At 62.7% G+C, this 19987-nt stretch overlaps 1 protein-coding gene across 10 annotated transcripts in view; it reads right to left on the reverse strand.

The window, feature by feature from the left end:
• Positions 1 to 4228: 4228 nt before the first annotated feature.
• The window catches only part of KCNQ2 (potassium voltage-gated channel subfamily Q member 2), a 68231-nt gene continuing 52472 nt past the window's right edge, over positions 4229 to 19987 (reverse strand). For 2 of the 10 annotated variants that reach the window (XM_017881224.1, XM_017881221.1), the window contains 7 exons: positions 18125 to 18178; positions 13615 to 13838; positions 12833 to 12938; positions 12177 to 12308; positions 10501 to 10608; positions 7359 to 7482; positions 4229 to 6483 (listed from right to left, as the gene is read on the reverse strand). In XM_017881224.1, coding sequence (XP_017736713.1) covers positions 5752 to 6483; positions 7359 to 7482; positions 10501 to 10608; positions 12177 to 12308; positions 12833 to 12938; positions 13615 to 13838; positions 18125 to 18178 — 1480 coding nt within the window. In that variant the 3' untranslated portion in view covers positions 4229 to 5751. The remainder of the gene's footprint in view (positions 6484 to 7358; positions 7483 to 10500; positions 10609 to 12176; positions 12309 to 12832; positions 12939 to 13614; positions 13839 to 18124; positions 18179 to 19987) is intronic. The other 8 variants (XM_017881226.1, XM_017881225.1, XM_017881230.1 and 5 more) reach the window with 6 other exon arrangements.

Here is a 19987-nt window from a genome sequence, read left to right on the forward strand (position 1 = left end):
CACACCCGAAGTGCCCCACAAACCCGCACTGGCGCATTCTTGTGGCTCTGGCATCAACCTGTCCGTGTAAGTTAATATCTCGGCTAATCTGTTAGAAAACTAGAGTTCATTCCCTGGGCGTCTATCCCTAGAAAACGGATGGTGCACAAAGTTGAGATTGAAGTGTGCGGGGTAACACATCCACCAAAAAAAAGGCCTGGTCACTATGGCACAAGGACACATACAAAATGGTCAGAAGTGTACGTCGGTACTGAAGGCATTATGAAATATTCTTTGGAGCATGAACAAAAGTGCAGACAGCCAGAGGCAACGGCGCAAATGGGGAAGCTGCAGCCACCGTCACGGCCAGAGGATGGCAGACTGCAATGGCGTGGGGCGCGGGCGTGGCGGGCGCGCGTGGGCTGAGTGGATCCCAGGCAGAGGGATGGCGTCCAGTGGGACCGCCCGCTCTGGGCGCCTCGGTGCAAGACTCCTCCGTGAGACCCCTCCTGCCCTGCGCTTGTCTCTGGAGCCCATCCCTTGGGCCCCTCGCCCACCCCACCTGGAGGCCGGGTCCAGGGTGTCCGTACCTGGCAGAGCCAGGGGGCACGGGGTGACCTCAGGGAGTTCCTGTCCACATGCATTAAGGCAACGACTTTGTAAAACCCAGGCAGAGTTGGCGTGTGGCGTATGGCGGTATGCATGCGCCTGCCTGGCAGCCCTGGGGACCGGCCCCTCCTTGCTGGTGCCAAGAGTCAGATGCTGAGGACCTCTCAGGACGGGGCCACCGGCCAGAGCCAGTCTCCTCGGCCAGCCAGGGACACCACAGCAAGTGTCCAAGCCCAGAGCACACTCAACCCCACCCCACAAATGCCTTTTAAAACTTTGAAGAGGCCCCTCCCTCCCAAGCAGCCCTTTCCCGTCTCTCCTCCACCGTTTCCCACAACCTCCTCTGTGACATCACCTCCTCCCGGGTCTGCCGTCAGCCCCCACCCTTACAAGACAGCAAAGTTCAGCAAACTGGGACCCCCATTTACTCATGCTCCAAGGGTCACGGAAAGCTTCTGGGTGTGCAGCTTCTCCAGGTCTCCCGGAGGGACAGGAACCTGGGTATTCCCTCGACCCCGGAGTCCACCATCCCACATCCTTCAGGAAGCCGCCCTGGCTGTCTGTCCTGCTCCTTAGTGCTTTGCTGGGGCCAATGTGGAGCCTGCCCCACTGGGTGGGAACACAGGACGGCTGGCCCAGCACAGCCACACAGGCTCCCCGGGTGGTCATTCCATCCTGCAGCCCTCAAAGGCCCTGACCAGGCCTTTCCACCCCACCCTCATGCCCTGGACATACATACATGTGGCCTGGGAGTTTTGCATGGGTGTGGGGGTTGGGGGAGGCACTGGACAGGGTCAGAGGACACTGGGGGTACTCGTGCACTGAGCACCCACCCCTCAGAGCTCAGCCCCCTGCCAGGCACCCTCCACGGCAGGTCCAAGCCTTGTGAGCCATCCTCTCACACCACGTTTGCTGTAAGGGTTTGTGTCACTGGGGCTGTGCAGTGTCCACCTGTGATCTTGCCAGTGCCCCCGGCCTCCACTTACACGGCACTCACAGCTCAGGGCAGCAGGACAACAAGGGCGTTTCTGCGAAGCTCTCACGGCTCCTTCGGCTTCTGGGAAGCGACTAGAAATAGCTCAGGGTCCAGTTCTTTCTAGAAAGAAGGGGGTGTCCTTTACGGGGGTCCCTGACTGTGGGGGACCGACCCCAGCTGGGGTCCTCCTCCCCTTCTCTCCAGCAGCAGGTCTCTCCGGCAGCAGGGTCTGGAATCTAGAAACACTGAGACCTCCAGCCCTGAAGGGGGTAAATGTTAAAACACACGCCCTGGCTGTGCCTCTCCTCCGGGCAGGACTTGGGGTGATCAGACCCACAGCTCAGGTGCCCCTGGAGAAGCCCTCACAGTGCCTGGGGCGATTCCAGCCTCCAAGTGGGGGCTTGAGACAAGGTTCCCCAAAAGTTAGGGGCATCGCTGAGGGGCAGCGTGTCCTCTGGTGGGGGATGTCGGGCACCTTCCCTGCTCAGACAGCTGTGTGTGGGAGGTGCGGGAGGCGCGGGAGGGGCCCTCCCCCAGCGTGTTCCAGCCGCGGTGACAGCTGTAAGATTCACGGACTGCAATTTTATGCAGAGGAAGAAGGAGAAGCTGGGCCAGGAAACCACAACGGGCAGCAGCGCCTGCCTGGGCCAGGGCCTGGGATTCGAGGCTGGGCCACCCATCCCAGGAGGGCCCAGCACCTCCAGGGCAGACCAAACACAGGACCCAGATGAACACACATACAGGCGCCGGGGCACCTTGGCATCCGGCAGAGCCCCTCCTCTGGATGGCTGCCAGGCTGTGGGGGGAGGCAGCACGAGACCCTGATTGGGCTCTGCCTGGCACTCTGCCACTGCGGACCAGGAACCCGGACAGTCAGATACCCCACCACGGGGCTTGACATTCTAGCATCACCACGACCCCTAAAGCCACAATTACTCCCTGTAGCCCCTCCCTAGGCAGTTTAAACCCAGCAGGGTCAAAGAGAAAGACCAGAGACAGAAGGGCTCCAATGCTGGAGGTGGGAGGGTGTGCCACCACAGTGCGTGTGTGTGTTGTGCATGTGTTGCCATGTGTTTGTTGACTTTGTGTGCGTATGTGTGTGCTGTGGTGGTCTGGCACTTGTGTGTGCATGTTGTTATGCTGTGTGTGGTCTGTACACTTGTGCATATGTTTACTGGTTGTGTGATGCTAACACGTGTGTTGCTATGTGCCTGGAGTGCATGTGTATACCTGGTACGCAGGAATGTGTGTGCACATATTGTGTACAGTGCATGGTCTATACACGTGTGCCTTGCAATGTGCGTGCACGGGTGTGGCATGGTGCAAGCGTGCATGTGTATGCCTGGTATGCGGGGTTTGTGAGCACTGTGTGTCCAGTGGGGCATGTATGGATGTGCGGCTCTAACGAACATCGTGGGGACTTCTTGCCCATGAGGGCAGCACCCGAGTCCTGGGCCACGCTCATTCACGCAGCACCCGGAGGCGGCGCGCACACCTCCAGCCTCTTCCTCTGCACTTCTCTGAGGTGGGGCCCCGGGGCAGTGGGTGGCTGCACTGGCTTAGGTTTGAGTCTCGGGGCCCAAGAGAAGACCTCTACCTCCTTGTCTCCCAAAACAGGGTCCACCAACCCCATCCCAGGACGTGACCTCCCCTCTTCCAGGACCAGAGACTTCCCAGTTACACACCACAGGCTTCCTTGCTGGACATGAGTCTGGCCTCAGTCCCTCCTGCTGGGTGGCCAGCTCTGGTAGGAAAGGGGATGCCTGTCTCCCATCCTGCAGAATTCCAACCTGTGCCCAAGTGCTCATGCCTCAGAGGCCCTGGGGGAGGGAAGAGCAGGCGGGACCCACACCTGGGCAGGGGGACCACACAGCACACCCTCCCTCCCACTGCCAGGTCTCCCTCTCCAGGATTTGGAGGTCCGATGGCTGATCCGGAACTGGGGGACGTGGGGGCGGTGGCTGGGGCTGGTGCTGCGCGGGCGGGATGCAGGAGCCACCCCTGCCTGTGGGCCCGCTGGGGGCATCCCCTATCCATGGGACCAGGGAAGGCGAAGGGACTGTGGCTCCCAGCCCAAGGAGACAGCAAGGCACCGGCCATGAGACACTGGCCAGGAAACAAGCAGTCGCCAGCCACACCAGAAGGGATGCTTCTGCACCGCAGGGCCGAGGCCCACACACGCTGCCTTTGGGAACAAAAGCAGACAGACAGTGCTTCTGAGCTCCCAATTGGCACCTTTTTGGACAGGCTCCGGCACAGGGAGGGGTAAGTGAAGACAGCCCAGTGAGGCACCCCCAATGCGATGTGGCCTGGAGTTGCCCTGGCCAGGCTGGGGGGTAGCACAGAGCCAGGGTAGCAGCTCCCCACAACGGGATTGCCAGACATGGCTCCCCCAACACCCTGAGCGCCCAGGACCCCCACCAGCCAGGGGCATTACGACCCTCACATGCGGCTTTCAAAGTCTCTCCCTCAGGACGTGTTCCCTGCTGACCTCAGGGCCTCAGGGACCTCCCAGCCAAGCCAAGTGAACTTAAAACGAAGGTGGAGAGATACAGGCCCAGGGCTCCCTCCGAAGGGTGGAGAAGAAACGGGCCCAGTGTTCCCGAAGGTGGGAGAGAAACGGGCCCAGGGTCCCCGAAGGTGGAGAAGGAAACGGGGCCAGGGCTTCCTGAAGGTGGAGAAAGAACGGGCCCAGGGCTCCCCGAAGGTGGAGAAGAAACGGGCCCAGGGCTCCCCGAAGGTGGAGAAGAAACGGGCCCAGGGCTCCCCTGCCCTTGCTCTCTGCGAGTATTTGTGCCCATGACCCCACCCTGCTCACCCCCAGGGAGGCCACTCTCCAGGAGCCCAGGCCCGCCTGCGATGCCATCACCCCAGTGCCAGATGTTCCCGGGCTCTGGTGCTTAAGTCTGGAGCTAGGGACTCGCTCCCCCATCACAGCCGCCCGCCCCAAGGGCCACGGTGCCTGCAACAGGACAGGTGTGGGATGGTGCATCCCTGAGGCCCGAGACCCCAAGAGGCCCAGTTAAGGAATCGGTCAGTGGAAAAGGGGCCGTCAACTCCAGGGGCGCAGGAGAGCCAGGGAGGGCGCTCAGCTGGGCTGAGGTGGGAGAGGCTTCCTCCAGAACGGCGGGGCGGGCGGCCGTGTGCTGACGTGAAGGCTTTCCTGGCCCACTGCATCATTGCCCAGCCCTGCCCCAAGTCTGTCAGGGCATTGGTGGACAGAGGTGAGGCGGACCCCTGGCTAAGAACTGTGAGGCCTGCTCACCAGGCAGGTGTCCCAGCGCCAGCCCCCAACCAGGGCAGTCAGGAGAGAGAGGAAGACTTGGGGTCCTGCCTCCCAGGTCTCCGAGGCTGGGGTGCTGCTGGCTCTCACACACCCATGGAAAGGCCAGGGCGAGGCAGCTGGAGCCCCCAAGGACCCCCTTTCTGAAGACCCTTCAGAGCTGGATCCCTGGCCCCACTGTGAGCCGGGCCTTCCCTCTAGAGGCCAAGACCAGAGGGTTGGACGTCCACTTTGGGCTCCAGTTTGGTTCCCAGGCCCCACCTGCTCCTCAGCTGCCAGTGAGGGTCTCCACCTCAGGGCTGGTTCCCACCAAAAGACCCCTCAGGTCCCAGAAGGTACGGGAGAAGATGCCAATCAATAGCTCTGTAACTGGGCACCCCTGAGGTGGGGCACGGGAAAGTCCGCCAGGCAGGCCAGGTGTGAGGGCAGAGGCCACGCGCAGCGGCTGGCCACACCCACCTGCAGCTGCCCAGAAATCCCACCAGGCCCCAAGGCCCACAGGTCCTCATGGAACAGCCCTGCCCCTTGTGCCTTCCCTGGGCTCGGCTCCCTGAGACCATCCCCCGCCCGTCGCCATGCCAGCCACACCCCGTCATCACTCCCGCCCCTCCTCACACCAGGCTGATGTCTGCCACAGCCCTGAGCAGAGTGGACAGGCGGCCTTACTGCTGCTCCTGGAGCCACAGGGCCCTGCCCAGCCCTCCAGCTCCTGTCGGAAAATCACTTTTGTAAAAGGTCACTGCCAGGAGCCCCGTCCTTCAGCCCACATGGGCCCCTCCAGGGCCCACCCTTCCCGCCACACTCAGTTACTGTAAGAAAAGGGCCCCAGAGGGTTCCTGCCTCAAAACCTCGGAGGCACCGTGCTGAGGAGGGCCGTGGACGGGTCCACTGGCCCAGCGCTGCCTCACTTCCGGGGCCCGGCCCAGCCCACGTCACCAAAGGGGCCCTCGCCGGTGGCCGAGCGTGGCGGGGGCCCACAGGGCGTACAGAGGTCGGAGTCGGTGTCTGACTCTCCCTCCGCGATGTAGGGCCTGACTTTGGCACAAGGCGCCACGGCCGCGTAGCAGCTGTTGAGAGCATCCAGGTTCTCCTTGGACTGGGAGATGCTGAAGCCGCTGAAGGAACGCTCCAGCTCCTCGTGGTCCACGGACGGGATGGAGATGGACGTGTCGCTGTCCCGCAGAGTCCCCTCGGGGGGCCTGCAGCCCGGGGCGTCCTCCTGCCGCAGGAACTCCGTGCTGGCGCGGTTGCCCCCGCCGTAGGCGGACAGTGACCGCTCGTGGGCAGGCGGCGGCGGGATGCGCACCAGGGAGCCAGGGTCCCCCACGGGGGAGGTGCCGTGGCCCTGGCGCGGGTGGCTCTGTGGCTGCCAGGAGGTGGAGGGCGGACACTGGACAGGGGGCGCAGCCGGGGGCGCCGAGAAGTTCTTCTGGCCCGTGGAGCTGCTGGAGCGCACAATCTTGACGATGCAGCCGTGCCTGTCGACGTGCTCCCGGCTGTCTTCCGGGCTGTGGTACGGAGGTGCCGGCTCTGGCTCTTTGGCCCCAAAGTAGGCCTCAGTCTCTGTCGGAGGGATGCCCATCCGCTGCATGTAGATGTTCACCAGGAAGTCCAGCTTCTTCTCCATGGACAAGACCTGCAAAAGGGGCTGCTGGGCTGGGCTGCGAGGGCCCATGCCAGGAGATGGGGGGACCTGGGCTGCTCCCAGGAAACGGGGGGACCCAGGCTGGTCCCAGGAAACAGGAGGGACCCAGGCTAGTCCCAGGAAGTGGGGGGTCCCAGGCTGGTCCTAGGAGATGGGGGGACCTGGGCCACTCCCAGGAAGTCAGTCGACTTGGGCTGGTCCCAGGAGGTGGGCGGACCCGGGCTGCTCCCTGGAGAGGTGCAGGGAGGGGGGACCCCTGCTCCCTGGAAGCTGGAGGAGCAGGAAGAGGAGGCCCAGGAGCAGCTCCTCCTCCTTCCCAGACCCCTGGGGGCTCAGCCTCCAGCTCCATGGTTGGGGCGTGTGTTCAGAGCCAGGCCCTCCTGCTGCCTACCGTGGAACCCCCTTCAGCGAAAGCCCCACAGGGCAGGACCTGGCGGTTCCTCACTTACTGCTCAGGCCTGATTCTCAGACGCAGACCTCAAAACAGGGGTCCTCTGCGGTGGTTTCTGAGAATGCACCCCCAGAAGATAGTGACTGGGGTGTCGGGCAAGGAGAACAGAGAGGAGGAAAGCCAGGCAGGTACAACTTCTGGCACATTCCACAGGGGACGTGGAAGCAGCAGACTCTTGGGTACTGTCAGGAGGGAAGGCACCCCAGGCTGGTGGTGGGGGCTCACGGTGGGGTGTGAGGGGTCTGCACAGAGCAGCTATCGGTGGTAACAGGGCCATGTGCCCCCTAGACTTGAGGAGCCCTCTGTGGCACCCAGCCCTTGAAGCTGACACTGCCACAGGCTGACAGCAGGGGCCCCAGGACAGCAGGCACCACAGCCCTCCAGACCTGCACCCCTCCCGCCCAGCCTTTCGCACCTGCTTCTCCACCTTCCCGAGCCGTCCCATCATGCTGGGGTCCTCAGGCAGCTCCGCCTCGGCCGGGCCCTTGGTGCGGTCCTTGTCTGTGATCGCTGGGCCCCGCCCCACAATCTGGTCCACTCTACCGGGAACAGAGACCACAAAGCATGAGTTCGGGTGGGTGCAGCAGGGGCCCTGCCCTCTCCTCCTGGGCCAGGCTGCAGACCCAGCCCAGAGCCGACCAGGGGGCAGCGGGTGCCAGGACAGATGGACGGGGTACACCCCGTTCTCAGCCCGTCTTCTGGCACCGCGAGGTTCTGCTCCTGCCCACTCTGTCCCCGAGGGGCCTGGCACATTAGCGAGGAGTAAAGGAAGCTCCCACCAGAACCAAGTCGCCTGGCTCCTCTCCGTGGGCTCCCGGGTCCCTCCAGCCAGCCCCACCTGCTCACCCTCTTCCCTGCTCAAGGCCTATTGACCCCACAGCCCACGGTGGGTCTCCCACTGCAGGGCCTGGAGCCCACTCCAGAGGATGCTCCTCCCCCTACCCATGCCCACCCTGGAGCTTTACTCCTACGTAATGTGCCACTGAGGCCATCGGCCCCACCAGGTCTGATGGGGACAGAGTTAAATGTCTGTGGCGGGGACAACAGAAGCAGAAAAGGCGTGAGAGCTGCAGCTCCATGCACCAGGACAAGGAGGGAGGGCACAGAGCAGCACAGGAACCAACGCACAAACCAGAGGAGGGGAGACAAAGCTGCAAGGGTGTGTGCACGTGTGTGTGCACGTGTGTACCCAGGTGTGTGCATACTGCACGTGTGTACCCAGGTGTGTGCATACTGCACGTGTGTACCCAGGCGTGTGCATACTACACGTGTGTGCACGTGTGTACCCAGGTGTGTGCATACTGCACGTGTGTGTACTCAGTTATGCATGTGTGCCCTCTTGTACAAGTTTGTGTGTGCACACGTGTTGATGTGTGCAAGACTGTGCACGTTTGCCTGTGTGCCTATGTGTCTGCAGGATGCAGAATTCAGCTGAGCTGATCTCCAATGAGGTCATAGGTCACTCATGACAATAAAAAGGGAGGGAGGCTCCTTTGCCCTCAGGGACAGGGGCTTCTAAACAGTCTGGTAGCCACAGAGCCACGGCCGCTGCTGGGCTGGCGGAGGCCACCACGGTGGGTGTTCGCTGAGGCCTGAAGCTACATGGGAACTCACTTGGAAACGAAGACCCTGCAATAAGTCTATAATAAAGTCCAGCTGGACAAGGGCAGCTCGAGATAGGGTGTGGCTGAGCAGGACCCATCCACGCGAGGCCGCAAGCTCCCGAGTCTCCCCTGGACTGGGGCCTGGTACATGAAGAGTGCCCCACACCAGCCGGACAGGGCCGAGTCCTCACTTCCTGCCACTGGGCTGCCCTACCTGCCTCTGATGGGGGTGGGGGAAGGTGGGCCAGGGGTGTTTTCTTCTTTCTGTTGCAAGAAACAGAGGGGGTTTCAGGCTCGCATCGGCCACAGTGCAGCTCCTCATGCTCTGCAGGGCTTCATGCTGGACTCATGCAACAGGGCCAGGAGGGCAGGAGGGGACGGGGGAGGGGCAGCGGGAGGGGACCCTCTGGCTCCGAGCAGACGCCAGTGGCGATGGAGGAGATGGGGGTCCCTGGTGTTCGGGGCGTCCACACAGTCCAGGCAGATGCTCAGCACCTTCGCCCCTGCCACATGACGGGCCGCCCGCCTGCTCAGTCCCAATAGGAGCCCTGGCCACGGGCTCGGCCTGGAGCTGCTGCTGGGGGCTCCTCCAAGGACCCTGTGCCCCTCCTGCCCTGGACCCCAGACTGGGGGAGACTTGATCCTTGAGTGCTCAGTGCCCCGTGAGGTGGGGCAAGCGCCCCAACTGTCCCCCTGGCCCCCTCTCTCTGTGAACCTACACGTCTCCTGAGGACGGAGGACCAGCCCCAGGGCACAGTACCCTTGGGCCTGGGGGGCACCGCAGGGCAGGGAACCCTGGAAACACTGTCTGGGGCTACCTTGGGTTGGGCAGTAGCAGACGATGTCCTGCCGGCTCCCAGAAACGCCATTCTCATGGGAGGAGCACGGGGTTGACGTGTCCAGTGCACAGAACCTCAGCCTCACAGGCAGAAACCCCACCACAGAGGGAGGAGGGGTCAGACTCGCCCCGGACGCTGTCCCCAACAGCCCAGGCCTGGGCTTCATTTGCCCAGACACTGGCATCGGCTGTGCCCACAAACCCTCTGCCCTGAGCTGTCAGGGAGGGCCAGGGGTCTATGCTCAGCCTCCAGGCCTCTGCCCGGGGGGCAGCCTATCAGACTTGCAAGAAGACGGGGAACCACCGTCATCTGAATGGTCCCTGGGAGGCAGGAAGGCCTTGGAAAGTCTGAATTAATCACTATAGAATTGGCTTCTGCCAGCTCACGTGGGCCGCGCCTCTTCTGCCCATCGGCGGGGGCTCTCGCCAGCTCCGTTATCAAAAACACTAATTAGGATGCTGGTGGCTTGAAAGCCAGCACCGGAGCTGCTCAGCACACGTCTGTGCCGGGCACCTGGCAGGCCTTTGCTCACATTTCTTCCCAGTGGCTTAAGGGTTAGATGCTGTGACCATCTGTATCTTCCATGAGACGGAAGAGCCACAGAGACGCAGCTGCACCTGCTCAGAGGCACACGGGGCCCAGGTCTGGGCTGTGCACACGGCCAGGCCCACCCCCGCAGTGGGCAGGTGCTGAGGGGCAGGTCAGTGCCTGGGGAGGCTGGAGGGCCCTCTACCAAGAGGGGCCTGTCCAGGGGGCAGGAGCAGGGCCAGGGTGACATCCCTGAAGGTCTGATGGCATCTGATCCTGGAGGTGCTGCCCGGGGCCTCCCAACTCCAGAGGGACGTCTCACAGGGCGTCCAGAGCCCCCAGCTTGCCCAGGACACTTGTCGAGAGGAGCAGTGGGGCCCCTGGCAGTCCTGACATGGGCACAGCCTGCCTGGGGCCCTGGCAGAGGAAGGGCCTTCTCCCTCATGTTGATTTTTCAGGAACAGAGAAAACCCGAGCGTCCCCTCTGTCCCGGGGAAAGGGTGGTACAAGGTGCTGCCGTCATGTGGCCTGGAGCGAAGGGGCCGGCCATTCCACAGACACGTCGGAGAGGTGCTGGCATCCTAACCTAGGTGAGTACTGGGGTGACTCTCTCGGAGGGGCCGTGGGTCCTTTGGTGGGGTACTTCTTGTGCCGGGGAGTTGAAGGGGGTGGGGGGCCCACAATCATATCTATCCTGGCAGAGTAAACAAGAAAAGAGACACCAGCAAAATGCATCGTAAAGCCACACGAAAGAAGGAGCTGGCCAGGAACTGGCGGAAACGGAAGGAACACCCAACAGAAGCAACAGTGAGGCTTCGTCAAAACAGGTGCTCTCCCACAGAGGGTGCGGACGCCACCTTGCTGGACCTTGGATTTGCCAAGTCCTTCCCGTGTTTCAAGCAAAGCGTTTGACTCGGGAACAGTGGTGGGCGGCCCCACTGCGGAGACCCGGGCGCTGCACCCTGGAGTGTGCAGTACAGGGGAGGTGCCTGCAGCGGGAGCTGGTACCAGACAGGCCACTGCGGGGCAACGTGAAACGCATTGTCAGGAGCCGGCCGAGGACTCCTGGGGTCCTTGGGCTGTTTGGTTTGTTTTGTTTGCTTTTCCAGAGAGAAAGGGAAGGGAAGGAAAGGGAAAATTTAGGACGAGATCCTGGTGAACAAAAACAGCTGAAGTGAGAGAGATGTGGAGACAACGCACAAAAGTCAAGACAGGAGGGCGTTCTGCACGCGCACGCACACGCACACGAGGCCAGCGCTGGCCGCTGCTCCAGAGAGGACGCTGGAAAAGAGGCCTCGCGGCTGGAGCCCAGCGGGGCGAAGGGGATGGCTCAGCGGCCCCTGCACAGCAGGAGTGGGCTAAGGCCTGGAGGCGCCCCTTCCCTGGCCCCCTGAAGCAGGACTGGGCAGGAGCCCCAGGGTGGGGTTCTCAGCTGCCCCAGAGGAGAGCTGCACTCCGCTGGAAGGCCCAGAGTTGGGCTGTGACCCCGGGCTGTCCCTGACCATCCCAGCCTCCTCCCTGTAACGGGGGCCCAGCCTCGCTTCCAGGGCTGGGAAACTGCTACAGCCTTGGTTGGGGGGCCTGGGAGAGGGAGGGGACCCTGATAGGCAGGAGCATGTCCCCTACTGCAGGAGAGACTCCCAACAGCCGTGTGTCCCCATTACAGGCAACATAAACACCCATTCATGTGTATATGCTTGTTTGTATGTGCCTGAGGCTGCACATGTGTGGACTTAGGGGACACCTATGCCAAGGAGGGCAGGTAGAAGAAGAAAAGGTGCCAAATAGCATAACTGCTGCCTGGCAGGGCCCACGGGAACCCTGCAGCTTCACATCTCAACAGAATTACTCCATCCCCAACACACATGCACACACATGCACACATGTGTACACACATGTATGCACTCCCCACACACGTGCATACATGGCAGAGCAGAGCCACATGTGCACGCCACACACATACACCTGTGCAGAAGCACACGTGTGCATGCGTGACTTATACACACACACATGCACACGCACGTTTTCAGGGACCCACACACACAGGTGCACACACTTTTCCACCGCAGTGTGGATGGGGGAAAGACGGGGGAAACAACAGAAATATTAAAACCGACTTTGTGAAGACACAACAGAAGCTGACAGAGGCCGACATGGGTGGGGACGAGGCCCCCCGCACACCCCCTGCACTCCCACCATGGCTTTGTCCCAGAAGCCCACCCCGCTCTCGTCCCCTGCTGGACAGGCAGGCGGGGCTCTTGCCTGGACTGCAGGCTCTTAATTCGGGACAGCATGTCCAGGTGGCCGGCTGAGTACTGCTCAATGACGTCCATCACGTCGTAGGGCCGCAGGCTCTCCTTGAACTTCCGCTTGGACACCAGGAACCGCATGACACTGCAGGGGGTAGGTGGGGCCATGAGCCCTGGGCCAGAGACCCCGGCCACATGCACCAGGCTGGCCCTGCGTCTGCCTGCCTGTCGCCTTCCCAGCACCTCTGAGACTGCGGCCCCTGGAGATGGCTGGACTTGCCCGTCTTGTCTGCCTCCCACCAGCTCCACACACAGAAGGGCCTGTTCGTGGCCCTGCTATGCCCGTGACAGGTGGGGCTTGCAGGCCTGGCCATGCCCCCTTGGACTCCATGCCACAGCAGGCACAAAGTGGCTGAGTTGCTTCCTAAGCCAGGTGGCACCAGGCCTCAGGCCTCTTGCCAAACCAGCATCCCACCCGAAGCCCACCCAAGTCCCAGAGTGAACTCCAGGACATTCAGCCAGGTTGCTGTGTCTTGGCCCTTTCTTTTTGTGGTAGACTCTGTCTCTGGGCGGCTCTGTCCAGCCCCATGAGCACCTGCAGGAGGCAGGACCACCGAGCGGGAGGCCCCTCCTCACTCCCCCAGGCTCCCGGCTGGGCAGGGGCCTCACCACACGGCTCTGATGCTGACTTTGAGGCCCGGGGTCAGGTCCTCAGTCACAAACTCGCAGGGGCAGCTCTTGTCATCCACAATGTCCTCTCCAGGGAGGCTTGCTTCTGGGGGGAAGGAGACAGGCCGTGAGGGGTCGGCTGGGAGGCCCATTCACGGGGTCCTGCAGGGCACACCAGCTGGACAGAGCACCAGGGAGCCCTTTGAGGCTCCCTGGGGTGCCCCACGGGTGCACCTGCTTTTCTGGAAACCCTCCCCTCTGCATCCAGCTGACCTTCCCCGGCAGCCTGTGGCCACAGGGAGTGGTCGATGTGGGGCATCAAAGGACACCCCGGCCAATGGATGAGCAGAACACGGTGCATCCATACACAGATGTTAACAGCGGAAGGTGCAGGCCTGACCCCTGAGGCTCAGTGACGGAAGCCACACCCGACGGCCGCATGCAGCAGCCGCGGACACGCACGGCCCGAGAGCGGTGGGTGCTGGGGCTGAGGCGGGGAATGGGGTGACCACTGATGGGGCCGCAGTTTCCTTCCGTGGTGATGAGAATGTTCTGGAACTAGGCTGAGGTGGTGGCGACCACTCCACCATGAGTGTGCCAAATGCCACTGAATTCCTACACTTTTAAAAAGTTAATTTTAGGTTGCATGAGTGTAACTCAATTTTAGAAAGGATGGGGGTTCCCACTCCAAGAGCAAGCACAAGAGGCTGTGATGCCACCGGGTGTCCCAGTGGCTGAGGCACCACATCCATCCCCGGAGAGGGCGGCGAGGACAGACCCACCTTCTGAGTTCTGTCGTGACGCGGCGCCCTTGATGCGAAAAGCCTGGCGCGCCCGGCTGCGGTCCCCAAAGCTCCAGCTCTTGGGCACCTTGCTGGGGCTGTCCTCGAGGCTCTGGTCGGCGCTGGGTGACCGCCGCACTGTCTGGGCCTGCGGGGACCCCTTCCCCTTGGCAGCTACGCCTCGGGGGCTGGAGAAGACACGATCTTTCAAACTGACCTTCTGGCTGCTCCCATGGGAAACGACAGACAGACAGACAGACAGATAGAAAAACAGCGAGAGAAGTCACTCTGGAAAGAACACAGACCGTGTCTGCTCATGGCCAACGCCACCCACGCGCCGCAGGGAGACACAGGTCTGAAGAACAGCCAGCCACACAAGTGGCTCAGAGCAGATGCCACGGGGACCGAGCACCCGGCGGGAGCAGGGCAGGGAGGCCACAGGGACCCAGCACCGGGCGGGAGGAGGGAGGGAGGGGAGGCTGGGTGGGCGGCAAGCTCCCCCGGCTGGCTCAGGCGTGGCCAGAGCTTGGCCATGTCGGGGGAGTTGATGTCTGTGGACTCTTAAATCACTTTCTGCTACCACCATGAGGTGCCAGTGCCTTCTTCATGCTGTCCCGCCAGCCCCTCACCCAGCGACATGCAGGGCAATGGGCGTCCCAAACACCAGGGCTGCGGCTCTTCTTCGGGCACCTCTGTCTGCCCTGGCCCCACCCGTGGTTTCCCCTGTGGCCTTTTCACACCCGTAACTGCTCCCAGGAAGCAGCCTCCCTCCTCCCCTCCTGCCACCTGTCCCTCTCCCTCTGCCCCAGAGTCAAGGGGCCGGGGAACAAGACGTTGGGGGCCGAGTCTGCGGTGGACCCTTCCACCACACTCTGGCCTTTCCACCCAACCCAGGGGACTGCCTGGTGGGATGGGCTTCGGGAGGGCTCAGGCCTCCCTGTCAGGCTCCCCTCCCACCAGGTGCATCGTCAGAGAACTGCTCCTTCAGGCTTCTGGAAGGAAGGAATGGGTAACCGGGCTCCTCCGCCAGCCGGGCCTCAAGCAACAAGCCTCACGGTCCAAGTCCTGCCCCAGGGCAGGGAGAGGCAGCCTCGGAAGCTGCAGTGCTGTGGCCCAGCCCCCTCGGCCTGCAAGGCATGAAGCAGGATTTGCAGCTGTGTCTGGCTGGATCTCCAGCTCCATATTCTCAGGTGTCCTTGGGCCTGCCTTCCCCCTGAGTTTTTTGGTGACCGTGGCGACAGGTTTGCACCCAAGTTCTTCAGCTCCAGCGTCCTCCGGGCGACAGTGAGGGGAGGGGAGGGGTCACTGTGGTTGGGATGCACCAGGCAGATGTGGCCTCCTGAGGTCTGGAAAGCATCCGAGTCCCTGGCTCCCTTGAGGACAGTGGGGATCTCGTGAACTGGGGACCCACTCGTGCCCAGCCATGCTCAGCAGGCACAGAACTTCTCAGGGCGGTTCTGGGCGGGGCCCAGAGCACCGTTCCGGGGACCTGAGACGAGCCCTCGGGTGGGGAGGCCCAGCAGATCCCTGACACACTTCAGAGAGGAAGCCCAATGCCTCATGGGCTCACTGATCCCACGGCAGCTCCACAGCCAACAGCGAGGGACTGAGGTCCCGGTCAGCAGCCACCATCAGCCCCAACCCCGGACCCACAGCCAGAAAGACACGCCCACCAGACGGCACAGAGATAACCAGCCACAGACACGAGAGCCCACCGCGCCCATCTGCCCGGCCTGGACCCGCGGATGGCTTGGCTGCTCCTCCCCACCCCATCCCCCGGGCAGCAAGTGACCGCCCAGACCATCTGTGCCCACTCGGGTCTCTGAGAGAAAGAAAGAAGCCCCCGGTGTGGTACCCGCTCGGGGAAGCAGAGACGGAGTGGCCGAGATCCCCCGAGGTGTCGCGTGCTTGGGGGCATCAGGAGCCGATGGTACAGGCTCGCTCAGGACCCCAGCCCTGAGTCCACAGCCCTGCACTGCCTGAGGCCAACACGCTGTGCCCCTAGGGGCCAGGGGTGCTCAGAGTCCTGGTGCCATGGGGGCCTCTGTCCCGACGGCCTCTGATCCCTGTCCCAACAACAAAAGCACAGGTGGCCGGGGAGAACCAGACCAGGGCTGGGGGAGCACCTGGGCACGGGCTCCGTGGGACTCTGGCTTCTAGAATGTTTTCTCTTCCTCCACTGCACGAGCCATTTCAGAGGCAGGAACAGGCCCTCCTGGCCCCGCTCAGGCAGGCCTTAGGGCAAGTGGGAGTCACTGGAAGATTCAATTCCTCTCTCCACCTCTCCACCCCAGGCAGGTCCAGTCACCAAAGAGAGAGAGAAGCAGCCACCTCCTTTCTCATGGCAGCTGGCAAAGCACCGGGTGGAGGACAGAGCCGGTCGGCCCAACTGCAGCTTCGGGGCTGCCCCTGGATGGTCTCTGGGCAGAGCCCAGTGCTGAGGGCTTGCAGTGGGAGAGGCACAGCTTGAGAAATTGGCATCAGATTCCTTCCTGTGGCTTCGGAGATGAACGGGTCAAACACCCAGGCCACCACACAGACGTGCCGGCCAGGAAAGGTCAGGCCCCACAGTCCGCAGGGAGTTGCAGGAAGGGTGGCGTGGATTCCACAGGCCCCAGGAGAGAAGACCTGGCCCCAGCGACGTCTGCTTCCCATTTTCCAGTGGGGAACCCCCCTCCCCCGGCCACCATGAGGAGCCGTAGTCCCACCAAGCGGCCCTGCTGGGCCCGATGCCAGCACAGCCCCAAGGGCCACCGGGACGCAGCCACGTGCCCTTCCCCAAGACGGAGCCGGCGGGAAGGAGCCTGCCCTGGCCTCAGCACGGCCCTGCTGTCCCGGGTCTCGGGCTCCGCTCCCACCTCAGACCTGTGAGGGAGGATCTGCCAGGGAGAGGAGGGTGGTGGGGCCTGGCCATGCCTTTCCCTCCCCTGGACCTCCACCATGACCCAAACTCTGCACCCTCCAAGCACAGCCGGCGAGGCTCCATGCTGCAGACACCAGACCCTGCCAGCCTGCTCAGCTGCCAGGCGCACACATGGTCTCACGGGAACCTCCCTCGGCGCACAAGCCAAGAACAAGCACACACGAAAAGCTGCCGACACCCGCCTGGGAGGAGCCCTCGGCCAGAGCTGCCCTCTGTGTGCGAGGGGTGTCCGTGGCACCTACGCTTGGCGCTTACGGGGCCGGGGCAGGCTCAAGAAGCACCTGGGAGAGAGTACCACCCCCACCCTGCCTGCCACCCTCCCTCCCCGTGGGGAAATTCAGATGTGCGGTGCCTGCGGGAAACAGGAGGCTGAGGAGCATCCAGAGCCCCACCCAGCTGGTGTCTGGACCAATGATGCCCAGGGTGTGTGAGGATGAAGGGGCTTCCCGTGGGGGCTGCTTGCAGCAGGACAGGGCCTTCCATGGGTTGTTCTCTGGCCTGGGCTCCCACCCCCACTTCCAAACCCTCTGGTCCCCAAGTAGCCTGACCTCAGCCCCTGCCCTGAGGGACCAGCATGCAGCCAGAAGCACCCTGAACAGATGCTCTGGACAGGCAGGACATCCTGCTAGAACCCCAGCAGGCCGTGCCCCGGGCAGCCCACATGCCTGTCTCCCTCTCTGGGGCTGCCAACAGTCTGCCCGCAAGCACTGACTCCAAAGCACACAAGCAGCAGAGCAAAGTCGCAGGGAGAGGGTAGCCGGGGGAGGTGGGGGCTGCAGGTCCCCCGTGGAGCAGGGTCTGGAGCATGCACCGAAGCAGATAGGCAGCATGCGGCCCCACCGACCCTCCGAGGCCAGCACCACGGGCGGCATGCACGCACCAAGGAGAGCCCCACATGAGCACGACACAGCTGCCTCCACCTTGCTAGGCTGTGCTGGCCAGGAGGGAGGGGCCCCCAGTGCAGGCCTGCACACACCCCACAGCAGACAGGGGACGCGGGGACAGGGGAGGTGCGGGTCACAGTGCAGGCCAGGAGCCCATGGTACAAAGGGGGCGGCTCCTCCCCCGTCCTGTTTCCACCTGCCCTAAACCAGGCCTGTTGTTGGGAGAGGGAGCCGCGGGCCTCTGGCTTTCTGGGGCTTCTGATGCATCAGGACCCTGAGGAGCCCGGCACACACAGACGGAGCTGCCTCCCGTGGGCGAGGCAGCCAGGAAGGCTCAGTCGTCCTCAGGTGTGCAGCAGAGGTGCTAGAGAGACAGCCCCAGGGGAATGCTCCCTGAAGAGCAGTCGGGGACCCCAGGAGGCGCGGACGCCTTGCTGGGTTCAGAGCCCCTGGCTGGCCCCTCCAGCTGTGTGCAGGACATCGCCTGGCGTGGGGAGCAAGAAGAACCACCTTCGCCCAGCTCCGCCCTGCAGGCAGCTGTCGGCTGAAATAGAAGAAACTGACCCCGCACCGCGAGGGTGGTGGGTCAGAATTGGGGTTGGGGCGCCAGCCTCCCCCTGGCTCCTCCAGAACCTCTAGTAAGCAGGGAGGGGCAGAGGAGCCGTGCAGCAGCGGTCAGTCCGTGCGGCGCGTTCCGCGGTACCTAGAGCGTCCGGGGCAGCATCCACACAGGGGCCCTCTGCACGGGCTGCCTTTACTGGAAATGAGGAGAGCACAGTTAGTCCTGGGTGCCGGCAACAGCACACGGCCGGGAGCAGGGAAACTGAGGCACCGCAACCACCCAGGGTGTTGTGTGCAGTCCCCAGCGGCAGAGCTTGCGCCCAAGCAAGGTCAGCGAGAAGGTGCACCATCGTCTCCACTGTCTGGAGAAGAAAACACTTCCCTATTTCTGAAGGAAAAAAAAATCCCTGGTTTTTTTTTTTGTTTGTTTGTTTGTTTTCCTCCAAAAATACCTTTTCCTTCCAAAGCCACAGTTTGGGTTCATGTCTTAAAAGATGTATTATTTTTTGCAGTATTCATGCCAACAAAACAATAATACATGTGGCCTCAGACGCCGCAGAAGCCCCACTTGGGATGGACGTGATCCCAGGAAAGGGTGTGGGTGGGAAGCACATTTTAGGGAGGAAAACGTCCAGCTGTCCCACTTTGCAAACCGATCGGCGACATTTGGCCACGCCAGCCAGGCCCCCAGTTGGAGGCGGGTCTCGGGTTACCCGGGAGGCGTGGCTGCCGCTGCAGGCGTGGCTACCCGGGGGTTCAAGGGCTCCCCTGAGGACAGTCACGTCGGGGCTCGGTGGATCCCCTCAGTGCAAAGCCCTTCACCGGGGCAGCTCCCCGCTGGCTGTTCCTTAGAAAAGGCTCCGAAAACGCGGAACACTTTCCCAACAATCTCCCCGAAAGCCCTGGCGATTGATCTCTGTATTACAATATGCAAATGATTAAGCAAAACATGAAAGCAAATCACCACGAACGACAAGAACCCTTCCTTTTCCCCACCCCCACCACCCCCACCCGCTTTGCCGCTGCTTCCTGAGACAGCATTTCTCAAACTAGGCGCCCCAGGAACCCCAGCGTGACGACGGCTTCCACTCAGAACACACAGGCTCTAGGAAGAAAGGGCCCCGCCTCCTGTCTTCTTGCACACGTGTTTAGGCACCAACGTCCCTGCACAAACCCGCTGGCAGCTCTCCACGCGGCGTCACGGACACGGCTAGCTCCAGTCATGGCAGCACTCGGCCACCCGGGTAGCTGAGGGCTCTGGACCCTTCCCCGAGCCCCACCGGCCTGCAAGACCCCGAGGACGGGTGGCCGGCTTCCACCCCAGCCCCCGTGCCAGTCCCGCTTTTTAGTACACAAGCAGCTTTGGGGTCCCCAGGCACTAAGGCCAGACTCTGTTTGCTGGTTAACCACGAAAGCGAGGGTGGGACGGGGCCCGAGGTTCTGGCTGGCACAGAGTCTCTCCCACTGTGGCCATGGCAGCCATGATGACACCCAAGCCTTCCTGGCAGGCAAAGACCTCAGACTCCCACCAGCACCACCAGGGTGCCCAGGCCCAAGCACAGAGCCCCTGCCTGAAGGCCCCCGGAGACCTTTGCCACCCCGGGGAAGGAGCATGAAGGAGGCAGAGTCCTGCTTCCCCAGACCTCCCAAGGTCTCCTGTTTTGACCCCATGACGATCGCCTTGACCAAGAGGCCCCTCCCGGGCCGGCCCTGCTGCCCAATTCTGCAATGGAATCGTCCTGTCGCCACACTGAAGCTCTGGCTGTCGCCACCAGGCACCTGAGAGTGCCTGGTGAATCTCTAATCGTGCCCATTTGGTCCCTGTGTCCACACCATCCACCTGCCAAGACCAGCTGACACCAGCGGGGTCCTGCCATGTGGGGTGCGGGCTCCACCTCCAAAGGGCAGGCAGAGGCACGGGTCCCACCGGACTCACAGAGCCCGGATCGGGCAGCAGAGGGCACCAGGAGCCGAGCTCTCCCTCAGGCTTCACAGAGCAGGCCCC

The sequence above is a fragment of the Rhinopithecus bieti genome, unplaced genomic scaffold, assembly GCF_001698545.2.
Source record: "Rhinopithecus bieti isolate Rb0 unplaced genomic scaffold, ASM169854v2 scaffold_12573, whole genome shotgun sequence".
NCBI lineage: Eukaryota > Metazoa > Chordata > Mammalia > Primates > Cercopithecidae > Rhinopithecus > Rhinopithecus bieti.